This window comes from Plasmodium inui (genome assembly GCF_000524495.1).
Source record: "Plasmodium inui San Antonio 1 unplaced genomic scaffold supercont1.2, whole genome shotgun sequence".
Taxonomy (NCBI): domain Eukaryota; phylum Apicomplexa; class Aconoidasida; order Haemosporida; family Plasmodiidae; genus Plasmodium; species Plasmodium inui.
In genome coordinates, this window is record NW_008481836.1 from 1622308 (window position 1) to 1637010 (window position 14703).

Sequence of the window (14703 nt, forward strand, 5' to 3'; positions counted from 1 at the left end):
AATGGGCTGGTACCTATGCTCCTCCGTGTGTTCATTCATTTGCCAGCATCGTGTCGCCTACACCCGATATAACCCAGTGGAGCCCATTTGGATTGTCCCATTTGATGCTGCTCCTTAAAAGGAAATAAGCTCACAAAAGGGTTACCTCGACAGCGAGCCACTCACACAATGGGTTACTTGTGAAATGGGTTACCTGTGCAATGCCTCACTTAAGCGCACGCACCTCCCCCCACGCAGAGGCCATGTCCACACTGACGAGGGCGACTTGGCCAACGGAGAGCCACTGCCCTGCCGCTACGTCAAAATTAAGAAAAAAATCCTTCAGGTGATAATTGGCCAATTTGGTTAAAAGCGTCTTTCTTTCACTCACTTGGGAGGCGTTTCTCCTTGGCTATGGGCTTATTTATTTTATTTATTTATTTTTTCTCTCATCTCAGCTGCTTTCCCATTCTGTTGCTTTTCCTTTTACGGGGGACGAAGGGGTGATTTAAAATCCTTCACAGGGGAACGATCAAGGGGAGTGGGCCGTCCTCAAGTGACACAAAATAGTCACTTCAAATGAGCGTTAGAAGCGTGCAAATAAGAAAGCGCACTTTTTTTTCCCCTGCGCATGTACCTCTTCCGTACGTGTGTAAGTTTTGTGCCACCTCTTCGCCTTGTGGTTCCTTGACGCGGTTGCGAAGTGGAAGGGGGAATGTCACGATTAGCTCGTTTCGGGAATATCCCTGCTGGTTTCCCCTGTAGGAGGGGGGTTTCCCACTTGAATGCCCGTGTTTAAACCTGTGCTTTGATGGCCCCTACGTGTTTGGCCGCGTCGCCTAACAGATGACAGCCTCCGTGCCACCCTATACACACTTTGCGCGCACTGACTTAAGGTTGAGAGGGGGAAAAAGAAAATAAAATAAAGGAACGAAAAGAAAATAAAGGAAAGAAAACAAAAGAAATGCCTCACATAGAATTCCTTAGCAAGGGGGGACATGTATCATTTCCACTTTGTTAACCCTCCTCGTTAAATCTTTTGCGGCCTTCTCCCCTAACTGCTAAATAACGACACACGGCATAGTCACTTGGGCCTCTTATCCGACGTTAGCTTCACTTTGCTTTACACTATTTCTCACTCGTAAGATCTTCACGTACACGAGGTGATATATAATACGTGTCGCAGCCGTAGGACGCGCTCAACAGGTGACAACAAAAAAAAAAAAAAAAAAAAAGCACGAAGGAAAGGAGCACTTCACAAAAATAATGCGCGAATGTGCATACTAATTTATAGCACTTCTGGCGTGTGCCCAGGTAGGCAAATAATAATATATATATAAATATATATAACACATTATGCTCGCCTTACAATATTTTTGCCTAAATACGTTTTCTTCGTCACTATCCATTTCCTATCTCTACATCGTTAGCCCCACATATGTGATTTTTTCCAGTTTGTAAATTTATTTTACCCTTCAATTGGCTTGTTAATTTTTTTTTTTTTTCCGGGGCTATGGTTTTATTTTTTACCCTGACTTCTATATGCAAATTTTATTTTTTCTTATTTATTTTTTTTTTTTTTTGCGAATATAAGCAAACATCACAAGTTCTTAACATTCCATTTCTTTCTCTCACGACTGTAGGAGAGGCGCCAAAGCTATAGATTATTTTCGTTTGCGAGTATAGAATCCCATTGGATATCCCTCAATCACGTGGTTGTCCTTGGCCGCCACTTCCGCGCTGCTCTATACAACTCTATGCCGCTTATTATTTCCTTAGGTTTGGTCGTTATCGTCAGTGGCATCTCTCGCGTAGGTGCTTTTCCGTAACACATTTCACCGCGTAGGTTTATGAGCATTTTTGCCCAAACGAACTCGACTGAGTTGCGCCCCCATTTGACGTTCATTAGACGTCCATTTGATGTGCCATACAACTATATTCGACCTATATTCGAGTTACATTTGACCCACATTCGAGCTACATTTGACCCACATTCGAGCTACATTCGAAGAGCGTTTTCCTAGCGATTTCCTATCCATTTCCTCGCGACTTCCTCGCGCTTATCCCGTTGCCCCCCTGCTGTCCATTGCTTTTCGCCGCCGAAATGGCCGACCAGAGCCCTGACCATAAGGTGGAGGAAGCCCTGAAGGGGGCAGATATCAAGCTGCTTCTGATTGACTTCGACGGCACGCTCTTCGTGGATAACAAGATCAAAGTGCCGAGCGAAAACATCGAAGCGATCAAGGAAGCAATCGAAAGAGGGTACATGGTTAGCATATGTACAGGAAGATCCAAAGTAGGAATATTAAGTGCATTCGGTGAAGAAAATTTAAAAAAAATGAACTTCTATGGTATGCCTGGAGTGTACATAAACGGAACCATCGTCTATGACCAGATTGGCTACACTCTCCTCGATGAGACGATAGAGGCGGATGTGTATGCAGAGTTGATTAAATATCTAGTGGAGAATGATCTAGTCAATCAGACCATTTTCCATCGAGGAGAGTCAAATTATGTCACGGAGGATAACAAATATGCCGACTTTTTGCAAAAAATGTACAGCGAAAATAGGAGTATCATAATTAGGCATAATGAAATGCTGAAATATCGAACCATGAACAAATTAATGATTGTCTTGGATCCCTCGGAATCGAAAAGTGTCATAGAGAACCTGAAGAAGAATTTCAAACATATGCTAACCATTTTTACGACCTATAATGGTCACGTAGAAGTAACCAAATTAGGTCATGATAAATACACTGGGATAAAATACCTTTTAAAACACTACAACATTTCTAATGACCAGGTGTTAGTGGTGGGGGACGCTGAAAATGACATCGCTATGCTCTCCAATTTTAAGTACTCCTTTGCCGTTGCCAATGCTACGGACTCGGCCAAATTCCACGCCAAGTGTGTGCTCCCCATTTCGCATAAGGAAGGAGCCGTGGCCTATTTGCTCAAGAAGGTCTTCGCTTTGAAGAAGTGACCTCGTTGCCGTTTCGCCACGTGTGTGAGAGGTAGACCCAGCAGAGATATACCGGGACCACCCATGTGTCGCTGCCAAGCGGGGGAAAAAAAACCTCCTCACAACGCAGTCATCACTTGAGTTATGAAAACAGTTAGTCCCCAATTTCGTGTGTGCCCTCTTGACGTACATTTAGGAGGCCCATCACGCAGGGAAAGGGAGCCACACGTCCGTACGAACCTGCAGAGGAGGGTCCACTCAATTGCTGCATCCTGTCGTGTACCTCTCTACACCTGCGCAGCAGCCTTGACGAAAAAAAAAGAAAAAAATTTTCCCCCGGGCCCCTGCCTCCCACAGATGTTACTACTAACCAAAATTGTGTCCAAATAAAATTTTAAGTGATTTTTCTCCATGTTCATTTTTTTTTTTTTTCACCGCGCGCCCCTCCAGTGGAACTCATTTAGTTATCCGTACGATGTGTCTCTGGGTGGCCCTGCGGCGGTTACTTTATTTTGGTGCCACTCTTGCTTCGCTGTTACTCCGCTGCTGCGCAACTGTTGCCCCATTTTTTTACCCCTAATTGAACCTCACGGGATTCCCCGCACGCGTACACGCGGTTCCCCGTCCTGGCGTCTCCTGGGAGTGCGCCCCATCTGTTATCCTCCAAGGGCTGTAAGAAGCTCACGCCAAATTGGACCTAGACGCACGGAGGTACTTATGTATCTTCGCCAATTCCAGGGAGAAGCAAAATTTATCACCGCGTGTGTGCAGCGCGAAGTGGGATAGACACGCACAGTTGGGTCCCCCAAAGGGGGGTCCTAAATGGGAAACTTCATTTGAGAAACGTGCTGGGTTAGCTACGCGCACGGAAAGGGAAAGAAAAAGAAAGGGAAGAAAAAGAAAGGGAAGAAAAAGAAAGGGAAGAAAAAGAAAGGGAAGAAAAAGAAAGGGAAGAAAATAAAAAGGAAGAAAAGAAAAAAAAAACCAAAAGAAAAAAAAACCAAAAGAAAAAAAAAACCAAAGGAAAAAAAAACCAAAAGAACAAAAAAAACCAAAAGAAAAAAAAAACCAAAAGAACAAAAAAAACTAAAAAAACAAAAGAACAAAGAGGGTGCTACGCGAAAGGGCGTTCGTTAAGTGGAAAGCTGTCGGAACGGCCCGGAGAAAAGGGGCCAAATGGGGATCTCCCTCTACCGGGATTCTTTTTCCATCGGGGGTCATAGAAAACGTTGCATCCTTATGCGGCAAAGGAGAGGGAGACTGTTCACTACTCTTCAACTAACGTCACCCACTTTTCGCAGTTCTTCAGGAAAAGGCAGAGGGAGGGAGGGAAAAATGGGAAAAAAAAAGAAAGGGATAATAAAGGTGAGAAAAATGCGACAATAAGGGTGAGAAAAAAAGCGACAATAAAGGTTAGAAAAACGTGGCAGTAAAAGTGTGGACATTTTTGTAAAATTGCGTAACGAGGTGCACGGAGGCTTACCTGCAAGTTCGGAAGGGGATGCTTCGCGGGGTCCATGTTGGCGTCGCTGTGGGGGGGGGAAGGAGGGGGGAGGTTGTCAGAAAGGGGGTCACCATAATGATCTCAAAGAAGGGGTCACCATAATGATCTCAAAGAAGGGGTCACCATAATGATCTCAAAGAAGGGGTCATCATAGTGATCTCAAAGAAGGGGTCACCATAGTGATCTCAAGGGAGCGGTCTCAAGAAAGGTCTCCATAAGTGCCCCCCTCCTCATGACGTACCCAATCCAACGGCTGAGCGATCGAAGGACGTGGTTAAATATAATGTATTTGTCGGGAGAGTCGAAGTCATTTTCTATGGCTTGAAAAATGACTGAAATGGGATAATCAAGGAGGTTATGGCTCCTTATGAAATCGATGATTCTTATGTATCTGTTTGCCGAGAGGAAGAGGTGAAGGACCATTTCGTATTCGCCTAATCGTAGGGACATGTCCAGACAGAGCTGATAAGCCCAAGTGTGCTGAGTCAACTTCCAGTAATGAAAAAGCCGCTTTGTCACTTCGATCGAGTCAGCTATGACGTAAAACTGGAGCAACTGACGGAGACAATTATCCTGCTGGTAAAAGATACATATGTCGAAGAGGAAGGTCTGCAGGATCCTGTTCGGAATGATGTTCAAGGAGAGAAGCGATTTCATATATTCCAGGACGTAGAGGAGGAACATGGGCAAGCTGTGGAGCTCGGAGTAGCTGAGCGTGAGTCTGTACTCGTCGGCGGCAAGGGCGCTTTCTTCGATAGCAGCGGGGGTAGCCCTAGCCTCTATTGAAGCGGAAGTAGCACCAGCCTCGACCTCAGCGGGAGTAGGAACAGCCTCGACCTCAGCGGGAGTATTCCTCCTTATTCTGTACTTTAGCATGTACTTATCGTTATGGTCGCTTCGTCCGCCGAGGCCCCTTCTCCTCTGTCGCTTGGCCTTCTCCATTTGGCGAAAGTTAAGGGAGAAATTGAAAAGAGTCTCCTTTTTGTCGAGGCCATACTTCTTAATGATGAAGGCATGAAAGACATCCGTGACGATGTCCCTCTCCGTGATGAGAGTTTTGCTTCCTAAATTTTTAAGGATGTCGTCTACAGGTTGAATGATTTTCTGGTTAGCTCTCCTCACAGAGTGGGGGGGGCTTCTTTTCTTTGCAGACTGCTCAATAAGTTTGCGGTAATTGAAGTTAATGATATTGACGATGATGAGGAAGTCCTCCATCTGGATGTCGTTCTCCAGTGACATGAAAAACATTTCGGTGATTCGTCTTTTACAGTTGGGTCTGCGCAGGAGCACGTCCACGGAGGTGTTCTGGGGGGAGGGCAAAAAAGCGGCCAGGAAGGGGTGAAAAGGCGGCGGTGTGAAGAGGTGAAAGGACGCCGCTTCTATGGAGAGAAAGGCCCTTTCTCGCCGCTTTCTCTCCCCTTTTTCGCCTCTTTGTCGCCACTTTCTCGCCGCTCTATCGGCGCTCTTACCAAATTGGCGAAGTGCTGGCAGATCTGAAGCATCAACAGGTCATAGTCCACACGGATCTTGTACACATTTCCGTATTGGTTATCCATCAAGACATTAAAGGGATGAAAAGAAATATGACTGAGCACAAGCTGCGTCCTAAAGTGCTTCGGAGACGTCAAGTACGCAATGTTAATGGTATGGCTCGTGGTCATATCCTCGGACAAGGAGCTAATCAGGCTGCTCTTCTTTCTCTTCTGATACTTTATATCAAACAGGTATACCTTCTCATTGGAGTAATTGAAAACACCAAAAATGTTGTCCACAGAGAATATGTCTAGTACTCCGTTGCAAAACAGGTCCAGTACATAGTCGAAGCATAAAGAAGAGGACAAGCATCGGAAGGAGATCCTTCCATTTTTGTAATCCTTATGGATGCAGTACGACTCATCATAGAGAGTAAGAATCTCTATATCGTTTTTACTTATTGGATCCGTCTTGGGGATGTTTAATTCGATTTTTTGCAACTTAATTGCATTGCTGTTGTTTAGGAGGTAGGGGAAGATGACATGCGTTTTGTGTGTGCTGGATAGCAGGGCGATGTAGGAGCTGCTTTCGTCGTACCAGCAGTGCTCGCTCTTCATTAGGTGTTTCTTCAGGGGCGTAATGGTTAAATTGTCGAAGGAGAGGTGGAAAATCTCCACTGCGTGGTTCGTCACGACGGCGAAGTCGGCCGAGGGGGAGGAAGCGGCGGAGGTGACGGAGACGGGGGAAGCGACAGATACAGCAGATATCGCAGACACAGCAGATAAGGCAGACACAGCCGATATGGCAGACGCGGCAGAAGACCCCCCTGTGTCGGATTCTCCGGCCACCTTCCCCCGCCCGGGTAACCAAAAGGTAGCCAAAATTTTACACTCACTCAGCTTGTTTATGCATACATTCAAATATATATTGTGGTTGTTGAGAATGTCGGAGATCTGAATCCTGTTGGGGTTGCTCGAATGGTAGAGGAAGAAAGTGGTGTTTGGAGCGAAGGTTATATTTTCACACATGTCTGAATCGAACTTCACGTACACGGCCTGGTAGTTTTCTTTGACTTTCTTTATGTCCGTTACGAGAAGCGCCTTCGCGGCGACATTCTGGTGGATGATCAGATCGTTCATCTTGTCGTAGAAGATACGATCGTTGCTGGAAACCTAAGCGAAGGGGAATAAGCAAAGCAGCGATGGGGTTAAATAGATGACCCATATGTGCAGCACCACGAAGAAATGACTCCCTCTTCCCGACGAGTACACCCAACGGGGAGAGGACAAGCTGGAGGCGCTCCTCCACCACCTGGCCAGGCTTCCTCTCCTCCCCATCGAGCCTCTTACCTCCCACTGGTACACCGGCTCCGAGATGTGCGCCGGCGAGTACGCCGAAATGGTCCCATTCCGCTTGGTCTTCCTGGTATTCCTCCTACTGAGTTCATTCGAGTCCTGCGTAACGAGCTCATCATTGGTGTGTTTCTCTTTACATTTATCCTTCTGCGCCGAAGAAGCGGCTTCGCCCCCCGGGGGCCTCTCCCCCTGATGATCTATAGGATCCATGGGATTCATAGTCCTCTAAATCGTCAGTGCACAATTTGATTAAGCGATTAGACCCATGTGCCCCCTTCTTAGGGTATCCTTTACAGTCTGAGCAATCCTATCCGGTTGGAACAATGGCCGAGCGATCGACAGAATAATTTATTTTTTTTTTATTTCCACTCACGGTGAAACTCGTTTTAATGCTCACTTTAGGGAGCGCTTGGATTTGCTCTTTTATTCTTACAGCCTCTTCTGATGGGTCAGTGTGGGAATTTTTTCTTCTCCAATGAGTTAGCCCTGCGGTTGGTCAGTTTGGTTGCTCCGTTGGCTGCCCCTTCACAGAGCTTTTTTTTTTTTTTTTTTTTTTATGCACCTGAAGATGACGCTCCACCCTCCCTCAGCGAGTGAAACTTCAAACGGGCCAAACTTTCTCAGGCGGCTCCAATGGTTTCCCTTTTTATTGACTAAGCAGTGTGAGCATTTGGTCAAAGAGGGTAGAGGGCGACTCACAGCGTTGCGCGAGGGTGGGCCCAGCCGGTGAAGCGGAAAACTCGGAACGGTTATAAGTGGAGAAGTAGTGTAGTCGAAGGAGTGGAGAAACCGCTGCTAAGAAGCCGTTACTTAGAGGAGACCCCCCTTGCGGTAACCCCTCGAAGGGACCGCTCCCCCCTGATAGCCACAGTCATGTTACAGACGCGCACGCCGTCATCGGCGCTTTCCCCTTTGCACTTGGTGGGCAGGCGCAGGGGCGTAGTTTATCGAATGAGAGTCAGTCGGGTCCATCACCAGCAGAGACAACACAACTCATGTAGCAACACCAGACACAGAAAAATAATAATCATTCCATTTAACCAGAAGGATCAGACTCTCCATTATAAAAACATCCCATTCTGTGTAGAGCTTCTAGATCGGAAAAGCAAAAATGATCTCCTAGAAATATACAAGACGGTGAGAAATATAGACGAGAGGAAGAATCTGCCATCTGATTTTATCGATAACTTATTTCTATGCACGAGGAAGTTTGTCCGCTCTCTCCTACCACATGAGTTTGTACGAATATACAAAACAATGATAGTCTTGGGGAAGAAGGACAGAGAGCTGAACTTGCTGATGCACCAGCAGATGAAGAGGATACATGCCAGCTTCGACGTCACCAGCATTAGCAAGCTGTTTCAATTCTTTACCTTCGGCAAGTGGAAGCCGGTGCATTTGATAAAGGTGCTCACCGAGACGTTCCTCAGGCACCTGGAGAGGGAGGCGGCACACGAAGGTGATTCAATCAAGTCAGCTAAGTCGAGCGAGTCAGCCGAGTCAGTCGCTTTCGCCGCTCCCGCCGCTCCACCCCTGCTGCCCTGGCACGTGCGCGAACTGGTCGCCATTTTCTGCTTCTTCCGAATAGACTCGAAGAAACACATAAAATCCATCTTCCACCACTGCGCCCCATGGATAGCGAAGAACGTGCAAAAGTTTACCCCCAAAGATGTCACCATCATTCTGTATAGCACCGTGCAGCTGAGGAGGCAGGATCCTATTATCCTAACCGCTGTAGTGAAACATGTGGTCTTTAAGGGGGACTCGTTTGAGTTTTTCCAGCTAGCCATTATCCTTAACTGCTTCGCCAAATTGGGAGAGAAGAACAACAAGCTGTGCAGAGTTGTGTGCGACCAGGTTAAAAGGAGGATGCGTCCAACGGCCTCGCCAGGGGTAGCCACGGCAGGCGTCTCCCCCGACGAAGTGATCGAAATAGGTCCCATTGGGGTAGGAGCGGATTGTGCGACAAGTGCGGTGGGCGGTCTCGCCACGTTTCTTTCCGCTTCCCCGGCCGCTCCCTCCGCTGCTGACCGACCAAGTGGATGCAGAGTCGACCCTAAGAGGGATTCCACAACTGCACAGAGGCACCATCGAGGAAGTACCACTCTAGGGGGATACCCCCAACCGAAAGACGTGTCTGTACTGCTGAACGCACTGATAAAGCTAGAACACTACGACAATGCAACGTTTAGCTGCCTCATCCCATTCATCGTAAACAACGCTTCCAAGTTCTCCCCCCAATCACTAAGTAACTTGATTCACGCATATTCTCAGATGCAAATAAAAAACACCCTGATGCTGGAGAGGCTTTCTGAAGAATGCATTATGAAGATGAAAAAGTTTAAAAATATCGAGATGAGTAATTTGGCTAACTCTCTTATTCGATTGAACGTAAAAGATAAAGTTTTGTTTACTTACCTGATTGATGAGTTTCTGTACAGAGCCACCATTGGGGTGAAGTATAAGGGCTACCAGTTTGACGTGGTTTCTCTGCAACAGCTTGCTTACTCCTTTAGCAAGGTGGGTCTGAGCGATGAGAAGGTCTACGTCGTCCTGCACCGGCTGCTGCTTCGAAGCATCAGTCAGATTCGGAAAGGTGCCAGCCAGGGGGCTCGACCCTCTGCACTGGTAGGGGGGAAGAGAGGTGAGGAGCGGCATGAACTGAGGGATGAGCCGCCTCCCCGTCTCGACGAAGACATCGTTCGGAGGGGACCCCAGTTCGACTTCCTTTGCCTGTCCACATTCGTGAACTCCTACGCCGCTGCAAAAATGAAGCCCAAGCATTTGTTCCATTTTGTCAGTTACATTATAAGGGAGAAAAAAAAAAAAAAAGAGTTACTGTCAAATCAGTCCTTATGCTGTCTAGTGTATGGGCTAGCCAAACTGGAACTTCCAGATCGGAAGATCCATCAGTTTTTACTCAAGGAAGGTACCGAACGAGTAGACACACTGAAGCCATTCCAGGCGGTGCTTCTCCTCTACTCGTTTAGCAAACTAAGAATATACTCACGCATGTTTGTGAAGAGAGCAGTGCAGCTGTGTAGTCGGAACATCCACCAGTTGTCTTTGGCCGATTTATCCTTAGCATGCTACTCCCTCTCAAATATGCTCTACAGAGATGTCATTTTTTTGTACAAAGTGTCCAAAGTTATTCTTCTAAACAATTTCAAATTAGAGAAGACCAACGTGTGTCAGTTGTTTAATTCGTTTACCAAACTGTGTTTCTTCGACAAGCCGTTTTACCATCTGGTGTTTCAGAGAATGGTTGTCTGTATGCACGACTTGGGGGAGAAGGAGCTCGCCAACGTGGCACTCTCCTTCGCGTACTACTTTCACGCGGCCATGCTGTGCCTTTGCGACGGGGAGACGCATAAGCAGGAGGAGAGGCAAGAAGAAGAGCGACCGGAGAAGAGCTCGGAGAAACGATCGGAGAAGTGGTCGGAGAAGCCATCGGAGAAGCCATCGGAGAAACGATCCGGGAAGCCCCACCTGGAGACGAGCTGCGTGGGGGGGGGCCCCCTATCGGAGCGCCACCTCGTGCAAAGCAGCCCGGAGCTCTTCTTCAGAAACGAACTGAACATTTTTTTCAACCTCATTTTTCTGCTAAACGAAAAGTACCGCCAGCAATTATCCATTATAACCATCCAGCAGCTGCAGATAGTAGACCTCTACCTCAGGGCATTCTTCCCCAAGTACTGCGATTTTCCCGCATTTTTAAAAACCTTCTTTCTCAAGGTCAGGAGTGTGAAGCTCCACATCGATGACTATCTAATTATGTCGTCCAAAACACACCGAAATGTGTCCCGTTTCCTCAGCCTAGTTGGCGTTGCGCATAGAAGCGAAGTTCAGTTCGGCCCCTACCAGCTCGACATCGTGGTGGACTTCCTGCAAAATAAAAAAAAAATCAGGGCAGTCTTCCCAAGCGGGGGAAACTCCGGCGTAGAAGCTCACCCCGGCGTGGAAGCTCACCCCGGCGTGGAAGCTCACCGCAACGTAGAAGCTCACCGCAACGTAGAAGCTCACCGCAACGTAGAAGCTCACCCCAATGTGGAAGTCCCCCCTAACGTCGACCTAATTTGCAGAACGGAAACGCCGGAGGGACATACCCCTCTCGAAGAAAGTAGCCATTCCGAAAGACCAAATGCGTACAACGTGCTGGAGGGAAAAATAAAAAAAAACATCCTCGTCGAAGTGGATGGGGTGTCTCACTTTTACAGGGAGAGTCACAGTAGGACCATCAATTCGATTATAAAAAACTTCATTTTGAAGAAATGCGGATGGCACATAATACACGTCCCTTATCAGGAATGGAATCAGTGTGTTGATTTTAGGAGGAAGCTTCTATACGCGGTTCAGCTGTTGCGATACATTTTGCGCATCAACAAGGAGGACATCTCCGTGGGGGATTTTCTTCACCTTTTGGAAGAACACCTCCCTGTACAGGGAAAAACATACGGCAAAGCATCGGACGCATGGAAGCTTAAAAATGAAGAACACGCCAGATTTGTAGAAGAGGAAAGAATCACTTCTCACCACGGAGAGGTGAAGAGTGGGGCCGATCGAATGGACACCCCCCACTTCTACACCGTCAGCGAAGAGGAGCTGTTTCGCAATCAGACGAAGAACAGAAGCAGACATCAAAAGGGATTAATGGAGAAGATGCGCCAGGACAACCAACTGAGCTACCACTTTAACATGGTACGCCAAGAGGGTAGCGGCGAGGGGGAGGCTGTTGCGAGCGGACCGGATGAGCTGTCACCCCCCGTCAGACCTCAGGGGGGTGATCTCAGAAGTGACACCTTAGAGGTGACACCATAGAGGTGAAACCTTAGAGGTGAGACCTCAGAGGTGGAGCAAATTTTTTTTGTTACATCTTCCCCATTTTTGCCCAACGAGCAAGACAGGAACGCGTAACTATAGCGCTGTTCCCCCGTTGGCGAGTCTGCACACGCACGACTGTTCCAATTTTTACAGTGCAACTTGCTCTTGGAGGGTTGGTTCCTCCACCCGTATCGTCTCAACCGAAGATTGCACTCAGTGTATGGTGCGCAGACGTGGGTATGTGTTTCTTTTTGATCTGTCATGACTCTTCCACAGCGAAAACGCAGTTTTCACTCTACGACCACTCCCTCCATTTGTGCCATGGGGAGAATCATCTTAAATTCTAATTAAAAATTCGATTAAGTTGTGGCTGCCATATGTTCCATTCTGAAGGTACAGAAAAGAGGCACGCCGCGCCCTTTGCGGGTTCTGCACGTGTATGTGCGTGGGGGGATTCCCTGAAGAGGGGTGGTCGCTTCCCCGATTCGCTGCCTCACCGATTCGCTGCCTCACCGATTTGCTGCTTCCCCGATTTGCTGCCTGGCCGCCCCCCCCTTCAGTACTCACCAATCTTGGGGGCCAGGAAAAAGGTGAGATGCGAGATGTCCTGCAGGTCCGTCAGGGATTGGTTGAAGTTAAATCTGACGGCCACGGGAATGTTTGGCGACAGCGAAATGTACACCTCGTCCGAAATAGAAGAAGCTCGAGAAAACATAACCAGATATCTCGTGGCAAATTCTTGAGAAACCGACTTAGAGCAATTGATAGAAATATCAGTCATGTCATTTGTAAAGTGTTTAGTAACTTTTATATCCGCCCCAGTGGTGCTTAACACCATGGTGTCTTTCTTCATGGAAATAGAAACATTGTCTCCTATAGAGTTTAAATATTTTGTAAACTCCTGAAATTTTTTCGACTTCATGGTACACTGGCAATGGTACTCTGACTGTGGTATCTCCAAATGCTCCTTCGGCGTGTTAATCAATTTGACTTGTATTTCGAGGGAGTCCTCTGCGTTGGACTGCTCCTCTTCGTCGATTATGCCGATGTTCAGCACCGCGTCATTGTCGTTATCCTCCTTGAAGAGGAACACTGTTGACTTTTCCTTTATCACGGACAAGATCTTCAGCATGAAGTTGATGCTGATGCCGAGCACGCAGTTTCTGTCACACCTGTGGAGGGGAAGCGGGTAGAGTTATGCGACGGTGTATATGCTGCGGAGCTGCCGCGTTGGAAAAGAAAAAATTATGAACGAGTCAGGCAAAATAGGGACAAGCCAAAGGTGAACAAATTAGCTAAAATGGTGTGCAAAAAAAAAAAAAAAAAAAATATATATATATATGTATATATAAAATCCCACGTGAAGGAGGGAGAACATTTCTCCACGTTGCAAACCTGTAGTGCTGGAAAAAATTCGACATGATGTTGAGATCCACCAGAGCCACATGGCTACAATCCATCGACTGCATCTTTATTCCATTTTCATCACACTCGAGGTTCACTTCCGTGCAGATATCCTTTAACGTTTCGAACAGCTTTTTGAAAAACTGCCCATTAATTCGGCACTCAAACATGTTGGCGGGGTGGAAGTGTGTATAGGTGGGGGTCTTCCCGAGTACTATCTGCTATCCTATAGTCTATACTACCGTCTATGCTACCGGCTATCTTGCCGCCTACCCTCGAGACGCGCATACGCTGTGCAAGTCTTCTCTCCCGTGAAGCCAAAAGCTGTTAACTCAGCAGGTCATAATGCTGGCCGAGCAACGTGGCTAACTGTGGCGTGTGTGGTATGTGCGGTGAGGAAAATCCACTCCAGTATCTTTATCGCAAAGAAAGGAGATACGATACTGGTGAAATCTTCGAACAGGGCAACCAAAAAAGGAAAAAAAAAAAAGAATTGCGCCACGAAATTGCTTTTATCTCTCAAGAAAATGGGATAATGCCATATAATGGGAAAGCACACAAATCAGCAGCAGAGGGGATCTTTCTTTTTTTTTTTTTTTTGGAACAGGGAGAGAGGCTGAACGTCTCATGAATCGTGTCAATAGTTTCGCTAAACCTGTTTGTGGAATCACCGTGCGGGATTGCTTATTATGAAAAAAAAAAAAGAAGAAATTCTTCGAGGATGGAAAAAACACACATGTGAATTGAGTAAGCCTTTATCTCGCAATGGGGATGGAGCGGTAAAAAAAAAAAAATCCCTCGGTGTTTCTTTCCTTCGCTAATGCACTAGTGCGTACTTGTGCGTACAGGGGAAAGGGCCTGGCTAATAACGTCATAGGGGAGTCGGCACGGTGTGCCCGGGCAATCTCTAGAAAGCGTCCTCTCCCATTAGTGCTCCAGCAGTGGTACTTCTTCGCGATGCTTTGCAAGGAGTGCCTCCCCCTCTTCGCTCCCCACGACGCTTACACACACAAATTGGGGGAACGCAGTGTGAACGATGTCTAAAGGGAAGTGAATCCAGTTTTGACACATCGGAGTTGCGAGTGGGAATTGGGAAGAAAAAAAAATATATATCTAACATGTAACATGTGGCGTGTAACATATAATGACGCCGCAAAACTGGAGACTAAGAGAAGGGGACCCATTTGGAGGAGAAAAATGAA

General features: G+C 47.0%; 4 protein-coding genes across 4 annotated transcripts; 2 read left to right on the forward strand and 2 right to left on the reverse strand.

The window, feature by feature from the left end:
* Window positions 1–2083: 2083 nt before the first annotated feature.
* On the forward strand, window positions 2084–2965 carry C922_00807 (hypothetical protein; the record flags this gene model as incomplete). The annotated part of the gene is made up of 1 exon (XM_008816419.1): window positions 2084–2965. One exon carries the CDS (start codon window positions 2084–2086, stop codon window positions 2963–2965), a length of 882 nt encoding a protein of 293 aa, XP_008814641.1.
* A 1654-nt stretch (window positions 2966–4619) lies between these two features.
* On the reverse strand, window positions 4620–7495 carry C922_00808 (hypothetical protein; the record flags this gene model as incomplete). The annotated part of the gene is made up of 3 exons (XM_008816420.1): window positions 4620–5753; window positions 5918–7093; window positions 7271–7495. 3 exons carry the CDS (start codon window positions 7493–7495, stop codon window positions 4620–4622), a joined length of 2535 nt encoding a protein of 844 aa, XP_008814642.1.
* Window positions 7496–8227: 732 nt separating this feature from the next.
* Window positions 8228–12094, forward strand: C922_00809 (hypothetical protein; the record flags this gene model as incomplete). Its single annotated transcript, XM_008816421.1, has 1 exon — window positions 8228–12094. The coding sequence occupies one exon, from the start codon at window positions 8228–8230 to the stop codon at window positions 12092–12094; it is 3867 nt and encodes a 1288-aa protein (XP_008814643.1).
* A 559-nt stretch (window positions 12095–12653) lies between these two features.
* C922_00810 (proliferating cell nuclear antigen (pcna)) lies at window positions 12654–13671 on the reverse strand (the record flags this gene model as incomplete). Its single annotated transcript, XM_008816422.1, has 2 exons — window positions 12654–13269; window positions 13493–13671. 2 exons carry the CDS (start codon window positions 13669–13671, stop codon window positions 12654–12656), a joined length of 795 nt encoding a protein of 264 aa, XP_008814644.1.
* Window positions 13672–14703: the final 1032 nt, after the last annotated feature.